This window comes from Puntigrus tetrazona, chromosome 8, assembly GCF_018831695.1.
Source record: "Puntigrus tetrazona isolate hp1 chromosome 8, ASM1883169v1, whole genome shotgun sequence".
Classification (NCBI taxonomy): domain Eukaryota; kingdom Metazoa; phylum Chordata; class Actinopteri; order Cypriniformes; family Cyprinidae; genus Puntigrus; species Puntigrus tetrazona.
The window spans coordinates 10,152,015-10,164,893 of NC_056706.1; the positions used below are offsets into that span (position 1 = coordinate 10,152,015).

The following is a 12,879-nucleotide window of genomic DNA, read 5'->3' on the forward strand; positions in this document are numbered from 1 at the left end:
CTAGGTTATTAAAAAATAGACGCGTTCCAGTCAAGTAAGTGACTGACGGAAAAGTCGTTCCCTCGTTTACCTGAAACATCTATATGTGCGGTTGTAAATGTGCATAAGCTGGCTATGGTATTTTACGCGGGATGATTTTTTTTATCCACTCAACTTACACGAAGCGATAAGCCTTTGTCATGAATGGACGCATGCATATGCGCTCTCTGTGACGCAATGTCCGTGCGAGCCTGGCTCTAATCGCTACTTTAGCGGTGCGTGTTGCAGTAAAATTGTTTGGAATACGCGCGCGGCTGAAGCGCGCAGAACGTCTCTGCCTCCGAACCGCAGCGGCGCGAGAGGGAAGAGCGGTGCGCGCGCACTGGCGAACACGGGAGAAAGTCGTTTGCCACTTTGTTTCGCACCACACGAGCTTCACAAACCGAGGCAAATAACTTTTTTTTGTGTTGTTGTTAATTTCACGGATATAACGGATGCCCACGGACATCGGAAACCAGAGTTAGCCTCTCTTGCTCCTTCAAGTACTTTCTTTGGGATGGGCTATTTTCATAACGTCATTTCATTCCTCCCTCTTTTTCATTTTCTCTTTCTTTGATTCTTTCTCCCACCATTTCCTAAATGGAACAGATTGCAGCACCCCACGCGTTTTCCTGCCAGCAAAGTTTGGTTTCAAACGTGTACAGAGTTTGCGCGTTCTCTTTTGCCGGGCGTCTCTTGATTTAACGGACTCGAAGTGGAAGTCAGAAGTGGCGGCGGTGGAAGTGTTAATCATGATGAGGCTTACCATGATTAACTGTGAAAAATGATCCACTAACTTGTCGGTGTTTTGCCACATTTCAAGTCACGCGCTCCCCTTTCAACATGATGTATTCTCCTCTCTGTCTAACTCAGGTAAAGAGCTTGTTTGTGTCTTTCTGAACGAATTGCTCCGGATCCGCGACGAGATTTCAGTTCATAAAGGGCGGGCTGAGAGCTCTGCTTCTCCTTGCCTATTTAACATCCATTCATACGACACTAAACCGTATCCTCAAGTGCATATTAGTTTATTGAATTGTTGTATATTTCTATAATTGACCTTTTATATTGTAAACACAAGGTCGAAAATCAATTTGACGAGGTAATTTGAGTAGTTGTTTATCGTTGTATTTAAGATGGAGTTTGTGTTCACTAGACATTTGACTTCTGTTTCAGTTTTAATCATAAACCAGAGAAGAAAGTTAGGCAACATGGTCATAGTTGAGATGAAGTACAACTTTTATTATTATTTTATATTATAGACTCTCTCTCATTGTGTATTCTGGAGAGTATAAGAAATGTTAAGTTTAACCTATGTGCACATATACCAGGACTACTTCAGTTCATGCGTAGAGTCATAATAGAGTGCATTAATAATGTTTATATTCTGTGTCAAGACTGTTACAACTTTGACGGCTTAATTGGTTACAAAATATCTAAAATTGCAGTAGCCTACTTTTAAGAGAGATTTAGAATGATATATACGAACCAGGCTTTATCACTGCTGTTCCAGCTTTTTTCTTGTGCGCTTTTTAAGTTTTCGGTTTATGGGATATAGCAAAAAGATGGGCACTGAAACGTATATATTTTTTTTGTCTGTTCAATTTTAGGCAGCCAGTCACTTAAAAAGAGATAAACAGCATTCTGGAAAGAATAACACTGTCTTGCCAGACATCTGCCTTTTGCCTGTAATTTTTCATACTTTATTTGAATCCCATTTCGCTCGTGATAGCTGAATCGGTTAGAAAATATTTGAGGACTTTATGCCCTGTATTCCTAGGGTTTAAGTAAACGGGATAGTATTTTAAAAGTATTTTTGTCAGCAGTCTGAATCGAGGCAGGCGCAGAGGGTTTTTAAGGTCACTTTACTGTCTCATATTGCCTTGCTGTATATTGACATGAGTCACTAGGATTTTAGATGGCTAATGATTGCTTTGACCTTGGCTTTGATGAGAAAGTTACAGCAAAAGTAAATAATTTTGCTTTAGTTTGTTTTAAATTTCAGTTCTTTTTTTACTGAGGACACTCCCCTGATTAACCAATGTCTAACTTTATCTTAGAAAAAAAACATCATATAAAAATAAAAAATAAATAATTAAAATATAAAATTGCATCTTAGTTGCAAGTTAGCAATTGTAGCAATTTGTTCTCCGCTCAGTAAGAAAGTTGTTTCATACGCTCGATTCGTAAAAACGCCCATACTTACTGACAGACATAAAGACAGACCATTATACCTGTCAATTTGACACAGAAAATATGTAAATAACTGCTATTTTTGTAAACGTCAAACGTTTTGCTTGTAGTTTATCTTGTGGTGTAATTCAGTTCGTTGTTCATATCAAACTTTATTTGAATAACTGCCTGGAAAACCTTTTGGGATTTGGGCTTTTAAGTCCCACAAATATGTATTGTACTTTTCAGCTCTTAGTGAATGTGTTCAAACAGGCAACAGTACAAATACACGCCTCACCCTCCAGCGCTTGAATTTATTATTAAATAAATTAGATGGGGCTATGTTTCAGTGCTCACTGTGTTTTTTGGTTCTTTATAACCGACGCTTGTTTCAGTCTTTTGATTAGTAAACTCATTAAATACTGTGTAAACACGACCTAACTGTAGTCCACTTTTCGAATTGTGTGACTTTTTACTAAATGCAGTTTTAGTGAATTCTAAAGGCGAACTATCACGCTTAGCTGAAAAATCTAAAATCCTAAAACGTGTTAGACAATAGTGTGCTCCACCTGAACATTTATAAGTCGCATCTGATCCGCGGGTTGCAATAAATATTTAGAAATGGAATAATCTCCGCTGCATTACAGATCAGGGTTGTGTAAGCCGTACTGTGAGCCAGCAGTGTGGAGGCCTTTGGTTTTCTCTGTAACCGCTCGGCATGTCCACTGCCTCTTTGGGCTCACTGTTGTTGCTGATAGGATAATGTAATGTAGCAGCCTGCAGCGTTCGAGGGAGAGCACGCAGCATGCACAGAGGTTCTGGCCGTAGTCTGGGTGAGTGTGTTGGGCTGAGAGAGAGAGAGGGAGAGCGAGAGAGGGACAGATGAGGCGTGTGCCAGACTCCACCGCAGTCCCGCTGGCAGCCGGAGGGGCCTTTCGCTCGGAGCTTCGCTGTGCACAGGCGCTTCACAAAGCTCAGAGCCTGATCCGTATGCTGTCATTATAACAGTTCTGTCTGCAGTGAGCAGCAACTGCCTCAAACTTTAGAGCTAGTGGAAATTGTTTTTTTGTTGTGTTTTTTTACACATGCACTTTTTATTTTTTATGTATTGTGTGCTTAAACATTGTGTGCAGTGTTGCACTACATATATATACAGTATATATTTATACACACACACACACACACACAAATATATATATATATATATATATATATATATATATATATATATATATATATATATATATATATATATATATATATATATATATATATGGGGGCAAGCACAACTACTTTAGTGCATTATTTCAGTAAATTGTATTATGTACCAAACTCATGTAGTGTTGGGCCAGTTACCGTTTTTTGTAATGCAGATATTCACTGATCAAATGTATATAGTTGGGCAGGCCCAGTTTAAAGCATATTTGCCAACAGTGTAGAGTAGTATCAGTGGGAGATCTGAGAGGCTCTATTCCCCTGAGCTGGCAACATGCTGTCCTGCCCCCATTCCTCATCGATTCATTCCGTTAGAGCCGCAATTAGTCCCCCCCGGGAAAGGAGAGGGCGGCCGATCCAAGCGCCGACCCTTTCTGAGACTCACTCATCCAACTGCACTGACCGACAAAATACTATAATGTCTGAAATTGTGCTGATAATGAGACCTGCTCTGCATTGGCTGTTTTTTTTTTTTTTTTTTTTTTTTTACGAGAGAGTTTTTATTTCCGTGTAAAATATTCCAGAACCGAGACTCTTTTTCTCTCTGTTGAGCTTGAAATGATTTGGATATATAAATGTTTTGTTCTCTAAATGAATGCATGCGTAGTCTGTTATTTATTTTCGCGATCCATATCAGTATGTAAGTTTTGCTCATCTTTACTAGTTACATGTGCATGGCAAGCCAGTCTAACTAGGTCCTGATGTAATGAGCACTGAAATGTTCTCCACCCCTCTCCATAGTCAGGCACTTTGTGTTTGAAGTGCCGCTACTGGGCTCTCAAACGGCCCAGAACACCCCCGCGGTGTAAATCCACCGGTCCTCTCTCGGTCCGCATGTGTGTGCATGAGCGTGCCTGCCCGCCCGAGGGTTGTTTTTTTTTTTTTTTTTTGTCAGGAGAGAGTGTTTGCTCTTTCGTTCAGCTCAGAAATGCATGCCCCACTTTCGTCTGACAGCCCTGAGTGGCACAGTCATGGTCGCGTCCCAGTGCAGCAGCTCCCAATGTGCACGTTTAACAGATTAATTAAGCCGTTTTGATCACCCGCTCTTCCTCGCTTGCCATCCGGCCTGCATTTATTGCAACTTTTTCAAACATTCGGTTGCTTTATTTGTGTCAGGGAGCGTTTTGGAAAAAAGGGTCAGAATCTTAAGTGGAGCATTAGCTTTCATGTGTTGATCCTAGTGGCTGATATTCATTAGAGGACATCGAGGAGATTTTAAGGGGAGGGGAGAGGAGAGGAGGGGAGTCGGGCACAAAGAGTAGCCTCAGTTATAAAGGCCCGAGCTCTTGGCATGAGTAGAGGACTTCATGTGGCCAGGGCTGGAGATGTCTGTGGAAGGTTGGCTCCGTTTCATATCACACCCAGGTTCCTCTGCGGGGAGAATGGTGAGCAACCCTAAATATTTACTTTATGAAGATGTGTTTGAATTCCACCTGAGCCCGTAGCTTCGCTCTCACATCCATGCCAGTGTATTACAGCAGAAAAGAAGTTTGTTGTTTTCTAGATGAGATGTGGTCCAACGAGTGCCTGAATCACCCTCTGGAGTCTCGTTTTTTAAACGAACCTCGAAAAACGGCTCAAATCTCTGGAATAGATTAATCAACCGCGCACAGACACCATGCGTTGTATTCCGCTCCGCAAGTACCTCTGTGTTGGAAGAGATCAAATAATTCATAGTTCGAGTCAGAGGCAGAATGCTCTTACCTGACAAGAAAGCATTTTTTATTTCGAACTTTGCAGATGTTTAAATCTATATTTTTTATTTTCTGTATGTTACTGGCTTAGATGCTGGCAGAGCTGCTGCTTTCTCTCCAGCAGGGAGAGAGTTTTCGTCTTCTGCCCCAGGGTTTGGAGTCACAGTAGTAGGTCATTTTCAGAAGAACCTCCGCTCTTGGCAGAGTCGGCTCTGCTGGGAAGGCTTTAAGAAATGTTTCCAACTGGAAGGCGATCAAGAAGAGCAGTGCTGGCGTGGCAGGGTGCAGCGGGCTGTTTATTTAAAAGATCTCTAAATCTACCTCTGCTTCTCCACTACTGTGGCGGTGCTTTTCCAGTCACACATTTGTTAGTCGGATTCGATTTTTGCCACAAGCCTGACACTTGATTACATTCTTTTGGTTATGCCTGTTACTATCCAAATGTAAGGAATACTACGTTGTGTGTTGTTTTTGTATTGTAGATTAAAGGCATATGTTCTGTAGAGTACTTTCCCTGATCTGAGGAACAAATATTTTCGAATATATTGTATAAATAAAAATATTTAATCGATTGATAGATAGCAATCCAAAATAGCTTGGTTATGTAGTTCATTGTTAATTCTGTTGTGCATTAACTGCAATTATTGCATTTTTGGATGCTTTAACGTATTCTGTATTTGAGTCTGAACAGATGCGGGGGATATTTTTTTTTTTGGCTGTCTCTTCCTTGCCTGCTTGCACGAGTTGTGCAGGCAGCTCGCTGTGCCTGATTTGCACCTCTCCATTGCTCTCCAGAGCCGCTGTTGGAACACTGCGCGATACGATTCCCTCATTTGTGACGATGCAGGTAAAGAAATTGTGAATGGATACACGCTCTCTTTTTGATTGATGGTGACATGGTGAGAGCTCTGTACCTTTGGTTCAGATTCCCGATAGGTGACAGGACACTGCATTAGGTTATTGTAAAACGAATTCATGTCTTGTTTACATTTTCTGGCGCAGAAGTATTTGCAGACATATAGCCAGATTCTAGACAAATGCTTAAATGGTTGGGAACGGACTTATTGAGCATCGTTAACTTAAGTGCCTTTAAAGAAATGTTTTTCTTTCATTTTCCCACACTTACCCAATTTGTACTGTAAACCTAGAGAAATGGGAGTAAATATTACTGAATATAATGCCTCTGCCCCTCACGTTCCACAACTTTACCCGAATGTTAAATTGAAGCGCAAAGACGCATGTCACTGGACGCATTCCTCATGAACTGTAATTCATCAAGAGGATCTTCTGTGATGCAAATGGTTTGAAAGGGTTGTTGAGCAAGCTTTCACCCCATATAAGTGTGTGTGTCTGGACCGCAGCTGGAGGAAGATGCCACAGATCTTGTGGTGTAATGGAGACTCTCCAATACTGCAAGATAAGCGACTTGGTTTTTTTTTTTTTTGGTTTTTTTTGTGCATTGAATGCAAAGACCTGTGGCCTGGTGTGGAGCTGAGCTTTTAGATCACGTTCTTTCCAAGCTCTGAGATGTGTAAAGTCAGAAAGATTTAATTGCGATAGAAGAATGCCATCTTCACAGATTGAGCATATAGCTGTCGTTAATTAATACGTGTGTGTGGTGGGTTGTGGGGGCGGGAGATGACAGAATCTGTTGTGTTATTTTACAGGGAGTTGATGTATCCTCCCTGATGGGCTTTCAAGTTCTCAGCCAAGACAATAATGAGAATGTTTATCACTGCACGTGTACGTACGCTCAGTCTCTTTATTGACAGCTCTGATTCATGCGTCCGCCTACTCACTCCGAGCTGCAGGTTAAAACACCTTCTTCGGGAAAAAGGACGATCTAGATCCTGATATAGTAAGAAAGCAGCGCAAACAGAACCTGCAAGGTATGCCGCTGGGGTTCTGATGCATTGTTCATTGTTTCGCTGACATGCGATTGAATAATGACCTGTGGCAATGAATTTAATTTTGTTTTGCAGGGACTTGAAATAGAAAGAAACTTGTGGCATTCTTGCTTTCTCAATTACACTATAGTGTTAAACCACCATCACCTTATCTCAGAGCCGAAAGCTCCTAAAACTCTTCAGTTCTGATTTTGTGAGATAACGTTTCTCTCTGAGTCTTGGTGACAAAACACTAGAATCTGTTTGTGATTCTTGCATGAACGTAAAAGAGCTTTTTTGGACCACTGTGCAGTGAATTACGCCGTATAAACTCATAAATAGCTGTCATCACTGAGAAAAGCTCCTGGTGTCCAGAAACAAGACAAAGAGAGACGGATAGATGGGGAAAGCTGTAAGAATAGCCCGCTGGACTTTGTGGCATTGGCAAGACTGGAAACTCTGTCTCTCTATCACTCTCTCTGGACTCAAAATCATGTTCTAGGCATGCAGCCCAGATATGAGTTAAAATGCTTGTGCTTCTCCAACAAAGAAATATTAAAGTCAAATCATAGGTAAATTATTTCCCGCTCTTGCACTTTGGGATACAGTGACATCAATTTGTTATTTTGATAAAGGGCAGGAGCTGCTTTAAAACGCACCAGAGCAACACTTCATCATAATCTGAGGGCTGCGTTGGAGAAAAGAATGTAGCTGCATGGGATCATTTCGAGGAAGGACAAAAGAGAAAGAAAGCTTTTGTATGACAAATTCTGACCAAAGTTTGATTTGTATAGCTAGCTTTTTGTGTTTTCAATATTTCCAATTATATATTTATAAATGATGGATATATTAAAAAAAAAAAGTAATAAATTTTCAAATAAAACAAAAACCAAATTTGCTTATCGATTGGTGTGTAGTTTGAACCATTTCATGATTTTTTGCTCTTCTTTTGTTTTTGTTTTTTTGCTAATGGCTCAGAAATTAAACATTTGACTAGAAATTGAAATATTATTTCTCTCCAAAAACTATGCGAAGTGAATATACATGAATATGGTTGTACAGCCAGATAAGGAAATTTTATATATATAATGTGTGTGTGTGTATGTATGTATATGTATATGCATATGTGGGTGTGCATGTGTTTGCACACTACAGGCCTAGACAGATATCTCTATGAATTAGGACCTGAGCCAAACAGAGCAGAGCTGGGAAAGCAAGAGGACACGTCAACACTTGGCTATGACCTAATATGACTCTGGCTTGCTACATGGCAAAAGTGGGGCAGTCACTTTTCTACGCAGCTCGTACTTTGAGTAAACCGTCAGTTCAGCTTAATTCTATGTTTTATTATTAATTTGCTTTTAATAATGGGTTATGTGCATTTGCTTTTTTGTTATTTGAAGAGATGCCTGTGTGAAATTTACATTACATTTACATTTATGCATTTAGCAGCCACTAATCCATAGTGACTCTTTTTTAGAAAAGAGGAATGTAAGCAAATTGTTACAGAACTAACTAACTACTTTCCACAGTAGTGCTAGGTTTCATTTATATTTTCACGAGTGTAGTGCGTTCTTGACATGACGTTGGTTGGGGAAACAATGAATGAATGTAAAAACGTATTAAAAACTGAATGATTCACCAAACCTTTGTTATTAATTTAAGCTTTTCATTCATTTCAAGCTTGACTAGGGCAATTATCTTTAGTGTGTCGACAAAGTATTGCCTAATGAAACAGTACGTTTTGGCACGTGGCTTAAATGGAATTAATCATTAAATTATTTAAATAAACAGAAATGTTATTTTATTAAATGCATTATTAACAAACTTTTTATTAAACAGATATGTCACAGCCATGAACTGCCTATTGCTAATAGGTAAAATTTGATACTTAAGACTATTTTAAGGAGCATTATAACAAATTATTATTTAATTGGGCCTATAAGCTGTAAGACCTTCTGACAAGTTTAATGAGAAATTATAAAGGGCCTCTTTTTTTTTTTATAGACGCGTATCATCTGATAGAAGACAGTCACTTTTGCCTTGTCTGAGTGTGGAAATGACATTTAATACAGCTTGTATAAAAGCATTGTTCACCACTATTCGCCTCTGACAGAGGAAGATGAGAGCGTTTTTAGTGTAGGCTTTGTTCTTGAGCTCTGTACGGGGCCCTGTTGTGGCATGACTCGGATTATGGAGATTAGCAGGCTAGCTGGTTATGTAATTGAATGTAACCGTGAGGAGAGCAAGGGGGAAAGAAAGCAAGCGTGAGCGATAGAGGCGTACAGAGAGTAGGGGAGAGAAAGCTCTTTATCGTCATCCCTTTTTTTTTTTTTTTTGAGTGGTGCAAGGTCAGAAAAGGGTCAGGCAGGTTTTGGCTTCCTCTCACTCTTTGTTGCTGGGGGAACACTGACTTCAAGTTTCAGTTCATGCACTCTCGGAGCCCAGGTTAAAGAGTTTCCGCTTGTCTCAGAAATAGTCTCAAAATCAGTAGCTCTGAGGACACCTCACCTCTTTCAGAGTTCATCTTTCAGAATTCATCTGCATAGTACTGGTTTCTGTCAAATATCACGTCGAACTTAAGGTGAAATATTGACTTGACAAAAAAAAGTCAGGATTAACTTTTGACAACTTTTCCTATCGGCTCCTTTTGGTCTTTTGAAAAATGAAATGTTAATCTTTATTACTTTCCAAATCACCAAATTGCTTAAAATTCATTTTCCCCAAATAGCCATTTGTAAAAATACTTTGTAATCAGAACATTGTGTTCAACTACCATGAAGTTGTCCGCGGTGATGTAATGGCGTCAACAGATCACACTGCCTTTTTTCAAAGAAATTATCCAAAATTTTGTCCATTTGTGGAGCTTTTAAAGTGGGAAAAAATGATTGCACTGTATTGTAACTAATGGCCACTTTTTAGTGGCTCTCAATAGAGCCTTTACAAAAGGCGCTTTTTTATTTGGTGTAACGGCTGTATTTGCTAATGGCACTTCTTACGCAAACTAGAGAGAGTTGAAACTGTCGTATTTCTTTGAGAGTGAGAGCGGCTATTTTCAGTAATGCTTTAGGGCTATTCTGTAATAAGGCAATGCGAGGACAAAGATGGATCTTAGCTGGCATACAGGAATCTGGATTAATTGGAAGTGAGGTAGTTGATACAAGAACAATTAATGGTCTTAGAGTCTGACTGAAAGCCTGTTAGAGCCTGTTGTCTATCAGACAAATCAAGTCGGATTATCAAACGCATTTTCTTTGTAAGAACATGGAGTAAAAACAGAAACGTTTAACCCATTCACCCCTACCAGAGGAGCCAACTAGGCTGAATTAAAGTTAGCCTGAAATTCAGTTCTCGCTCTTAAATAATTGAAATGATCTGTAACTGCCCCTTTTTAAGCGGTTAAATTATTTATGTTGCTTGGAAGTTGATTTTAATTTGATTTGAGATATTCAGATCTGATCTGCTCCCATGGCACACTGAGACCAAAAGATTTCTAGATTCAGTGCGTGAGGGAAGACCCAGTTCGTTTTCCCAGGATTCTCCAGGATTAGAACCGTGCTGTTAGAGAGCGAGCCGAAGCCTCAGCTAAATTCAATTATAGGGCTAATGTAATTAAACCCACAGAGAGACAGACAACGAGTCCTGCTCTGTTTCGGTCAGGCAGCGTCCAAGACCCTGCAGACCGAGCGAAAGCCTCATCACAGCCTACCCCACCTCTGTCATCATTTCCTAATTAGCTACTCTGATTTAGTAAAGTTGAATCACCTGTTTCCCTTTAAGTGGCTTTTTCCATTCTTAGTGACCTTTGGGGTGTGTCCCATTTGTGCAATTGTGCTTTAATTAAGCTCCGCCTCTTTTTTTAGACAAACTTCCTATAACAATGATTTATTCAGTAAAATGTACCTATAAAGTGCTATCTATGTAAGAGATATTATACTTGCATTGGCAAATGGAAGGATGTGTGGTACCGCAAAGTGCCTTTGTTGTTAAATAATTGATTTAATTACGCAATAATGTAATTAAAAAACTGAAGACTGCAGAAATGTTTTGCCGATGTTTTGTATGTTTATTTGGTTATAAGGGCAGGCACATAGGTTTATCCATTATGTGCCCTCTTCAATGTTTATTTAAAGTTTTGGAAAAATTGGCTAAATAATACCAAGTGTTTCCCCTCTGGGAACTATATGTCCCTGCTTTCCCATTATTTGTGAATAATTCATTTTAAATCCAGTTTAAAACTGTCCAAACACACACAACTTTCCCTGACGCATTTTACAATAAAACAAAAGCTTGTTTAATGTATCGTAATACAGGCATAGCAAATGTTTAATGGGTAAATAAGCCCAAAAAAAAAATTTATATTAAAATCTCAATCTTTTGTTTTACATTTTAAAGTGGTTTTTTGTATTGCTGCACATATTCCTGCTCTAAAGCGTTTGAGCTTCTCTAATCTACATGTGATCATATTTGGTTGTCTTACACTCATCCATAATTAATATGCTTGTATATGCTGAGCTTTTGTTTTTTTTATTGTTCTGTTGTTTTATGGTTGGAAAATGTAAAATCAGCATGTTTGTCTATAGATCTGGCTCTTATTTGAAAGGTGAATATTTGATCTTATGTTAGGTTGCGTTGTACATGCTGCTCATTTTTCATAATAACTCCCCTTTAGTATTAAAATACTATGCTATTTTTCATTCTTTTTAAATTCACATGGTGTACTGTACAATAGAAACTAAAATGTAAAACGCATACCTCTAACATTATAAAAGCAATCAGTTGAACATAATTTTTTCAGACAGTTGGAATCTGCTTTAATATTAATGGAGTAATAGTACATTTCTTTTCCATTGAAATGATTTTGCAAAGTTCTATTTTGGAAATTAGCTAATGATCATATTACATTACTTAATTTTTTTTTTCTCAGAAATTAATATGCTCAAATACATATTTGGTAAATAACCAATATGGAACAGATGCATTGTGCATCCTTCTTTTTTTATTCACACCCACTGGCCATCATTATTAATGTTACAGAATTAAAGAAAGCATTCTGTGCTTAAATGATTGTGTGTGATGACCAAATGAGCAAAACAGCTGGATTATGGTATCCAAATACACTCATTCTCTTCTGTATTTAAACTGTGGGATTACGGTCGCATGGCAGTCACTGAGAGCCATGCCTCGGCTTTACGAGATAACTTCTATCAACCTGATTGAAAACGTTTAAGCGCTTCAGACTGAAGCTCTGTGATTGGTTGTACTTAACTGTAACAGGTGGTTTACCAGGTGTGTGTCCAGTTCAGTAATAATGCACTTGAACTGAGAGGTGTGGCTTGGTTGTTTGTAGAGATATAGAGGCCTAAGTGCACTGTGTGAGGGCAAGAGGGGTAATAATCCTGAGGTTACCTGAGGTAACGGTGACATTGTTTACAGACGTCACATGGTAGAATCCACAACCGTCTTTTTTACGGTTCAACTGCCGGCATTGTCCTGGGACTTGTTACATTGTGATGCCCAAGGCTTTGTGAGGTCTTGTGGGCCTGCGTTTTCAGTTTTTTAGAAATTCCCCTTGAAAAATTGTTTTATTGTATTTCAATACACTGTTTTTGTGTGCAGCACTGCAATGTAAAAACCTGCATCTAATTCACTGACCACCCACATTCCTATTTAACTAGAATGCAAAAGTTAAGAAAAATCTGAATTGACAGATAGGTCATTTTGAATAGGTTGGAATTTGAACTTGGAAGTTGAATTGAAATTGTATTGGAATTAAAGGAAGTTTTTTTTTTATTATTAATATTATTTCCGGAATTCAAATGAAACCAATTTGAACTTTATTTTAAATTTTAGCTGAAATTTCAAACAGATTTAACGGTTTATCTGTCTGTAAAATG

At 38.8% G+C, this 12,879-nt stretch overlaps 1 protein-coding gene across 1 annotated transcript in view; it reads left to right on the forward strand.

Annotated features, from left to right (window-relative positions):
- The first annotated feature begins 253 nt into the window (after positions 1-253).
- Positions 254-12,879, forward strand: part of nfic (nuclear factor I/C) — a 79,532-nt gene continuing 66,906 nt past the window's right edge. Inside the window, 1 exon segment of the mRNA XM_043247464.1 lies at positions 254-891. Coding sequence (XP_043103399.1) covers positions 862-891 — 30 coding nt within the window. The 5' untranslated portion in view covers positions 254-861.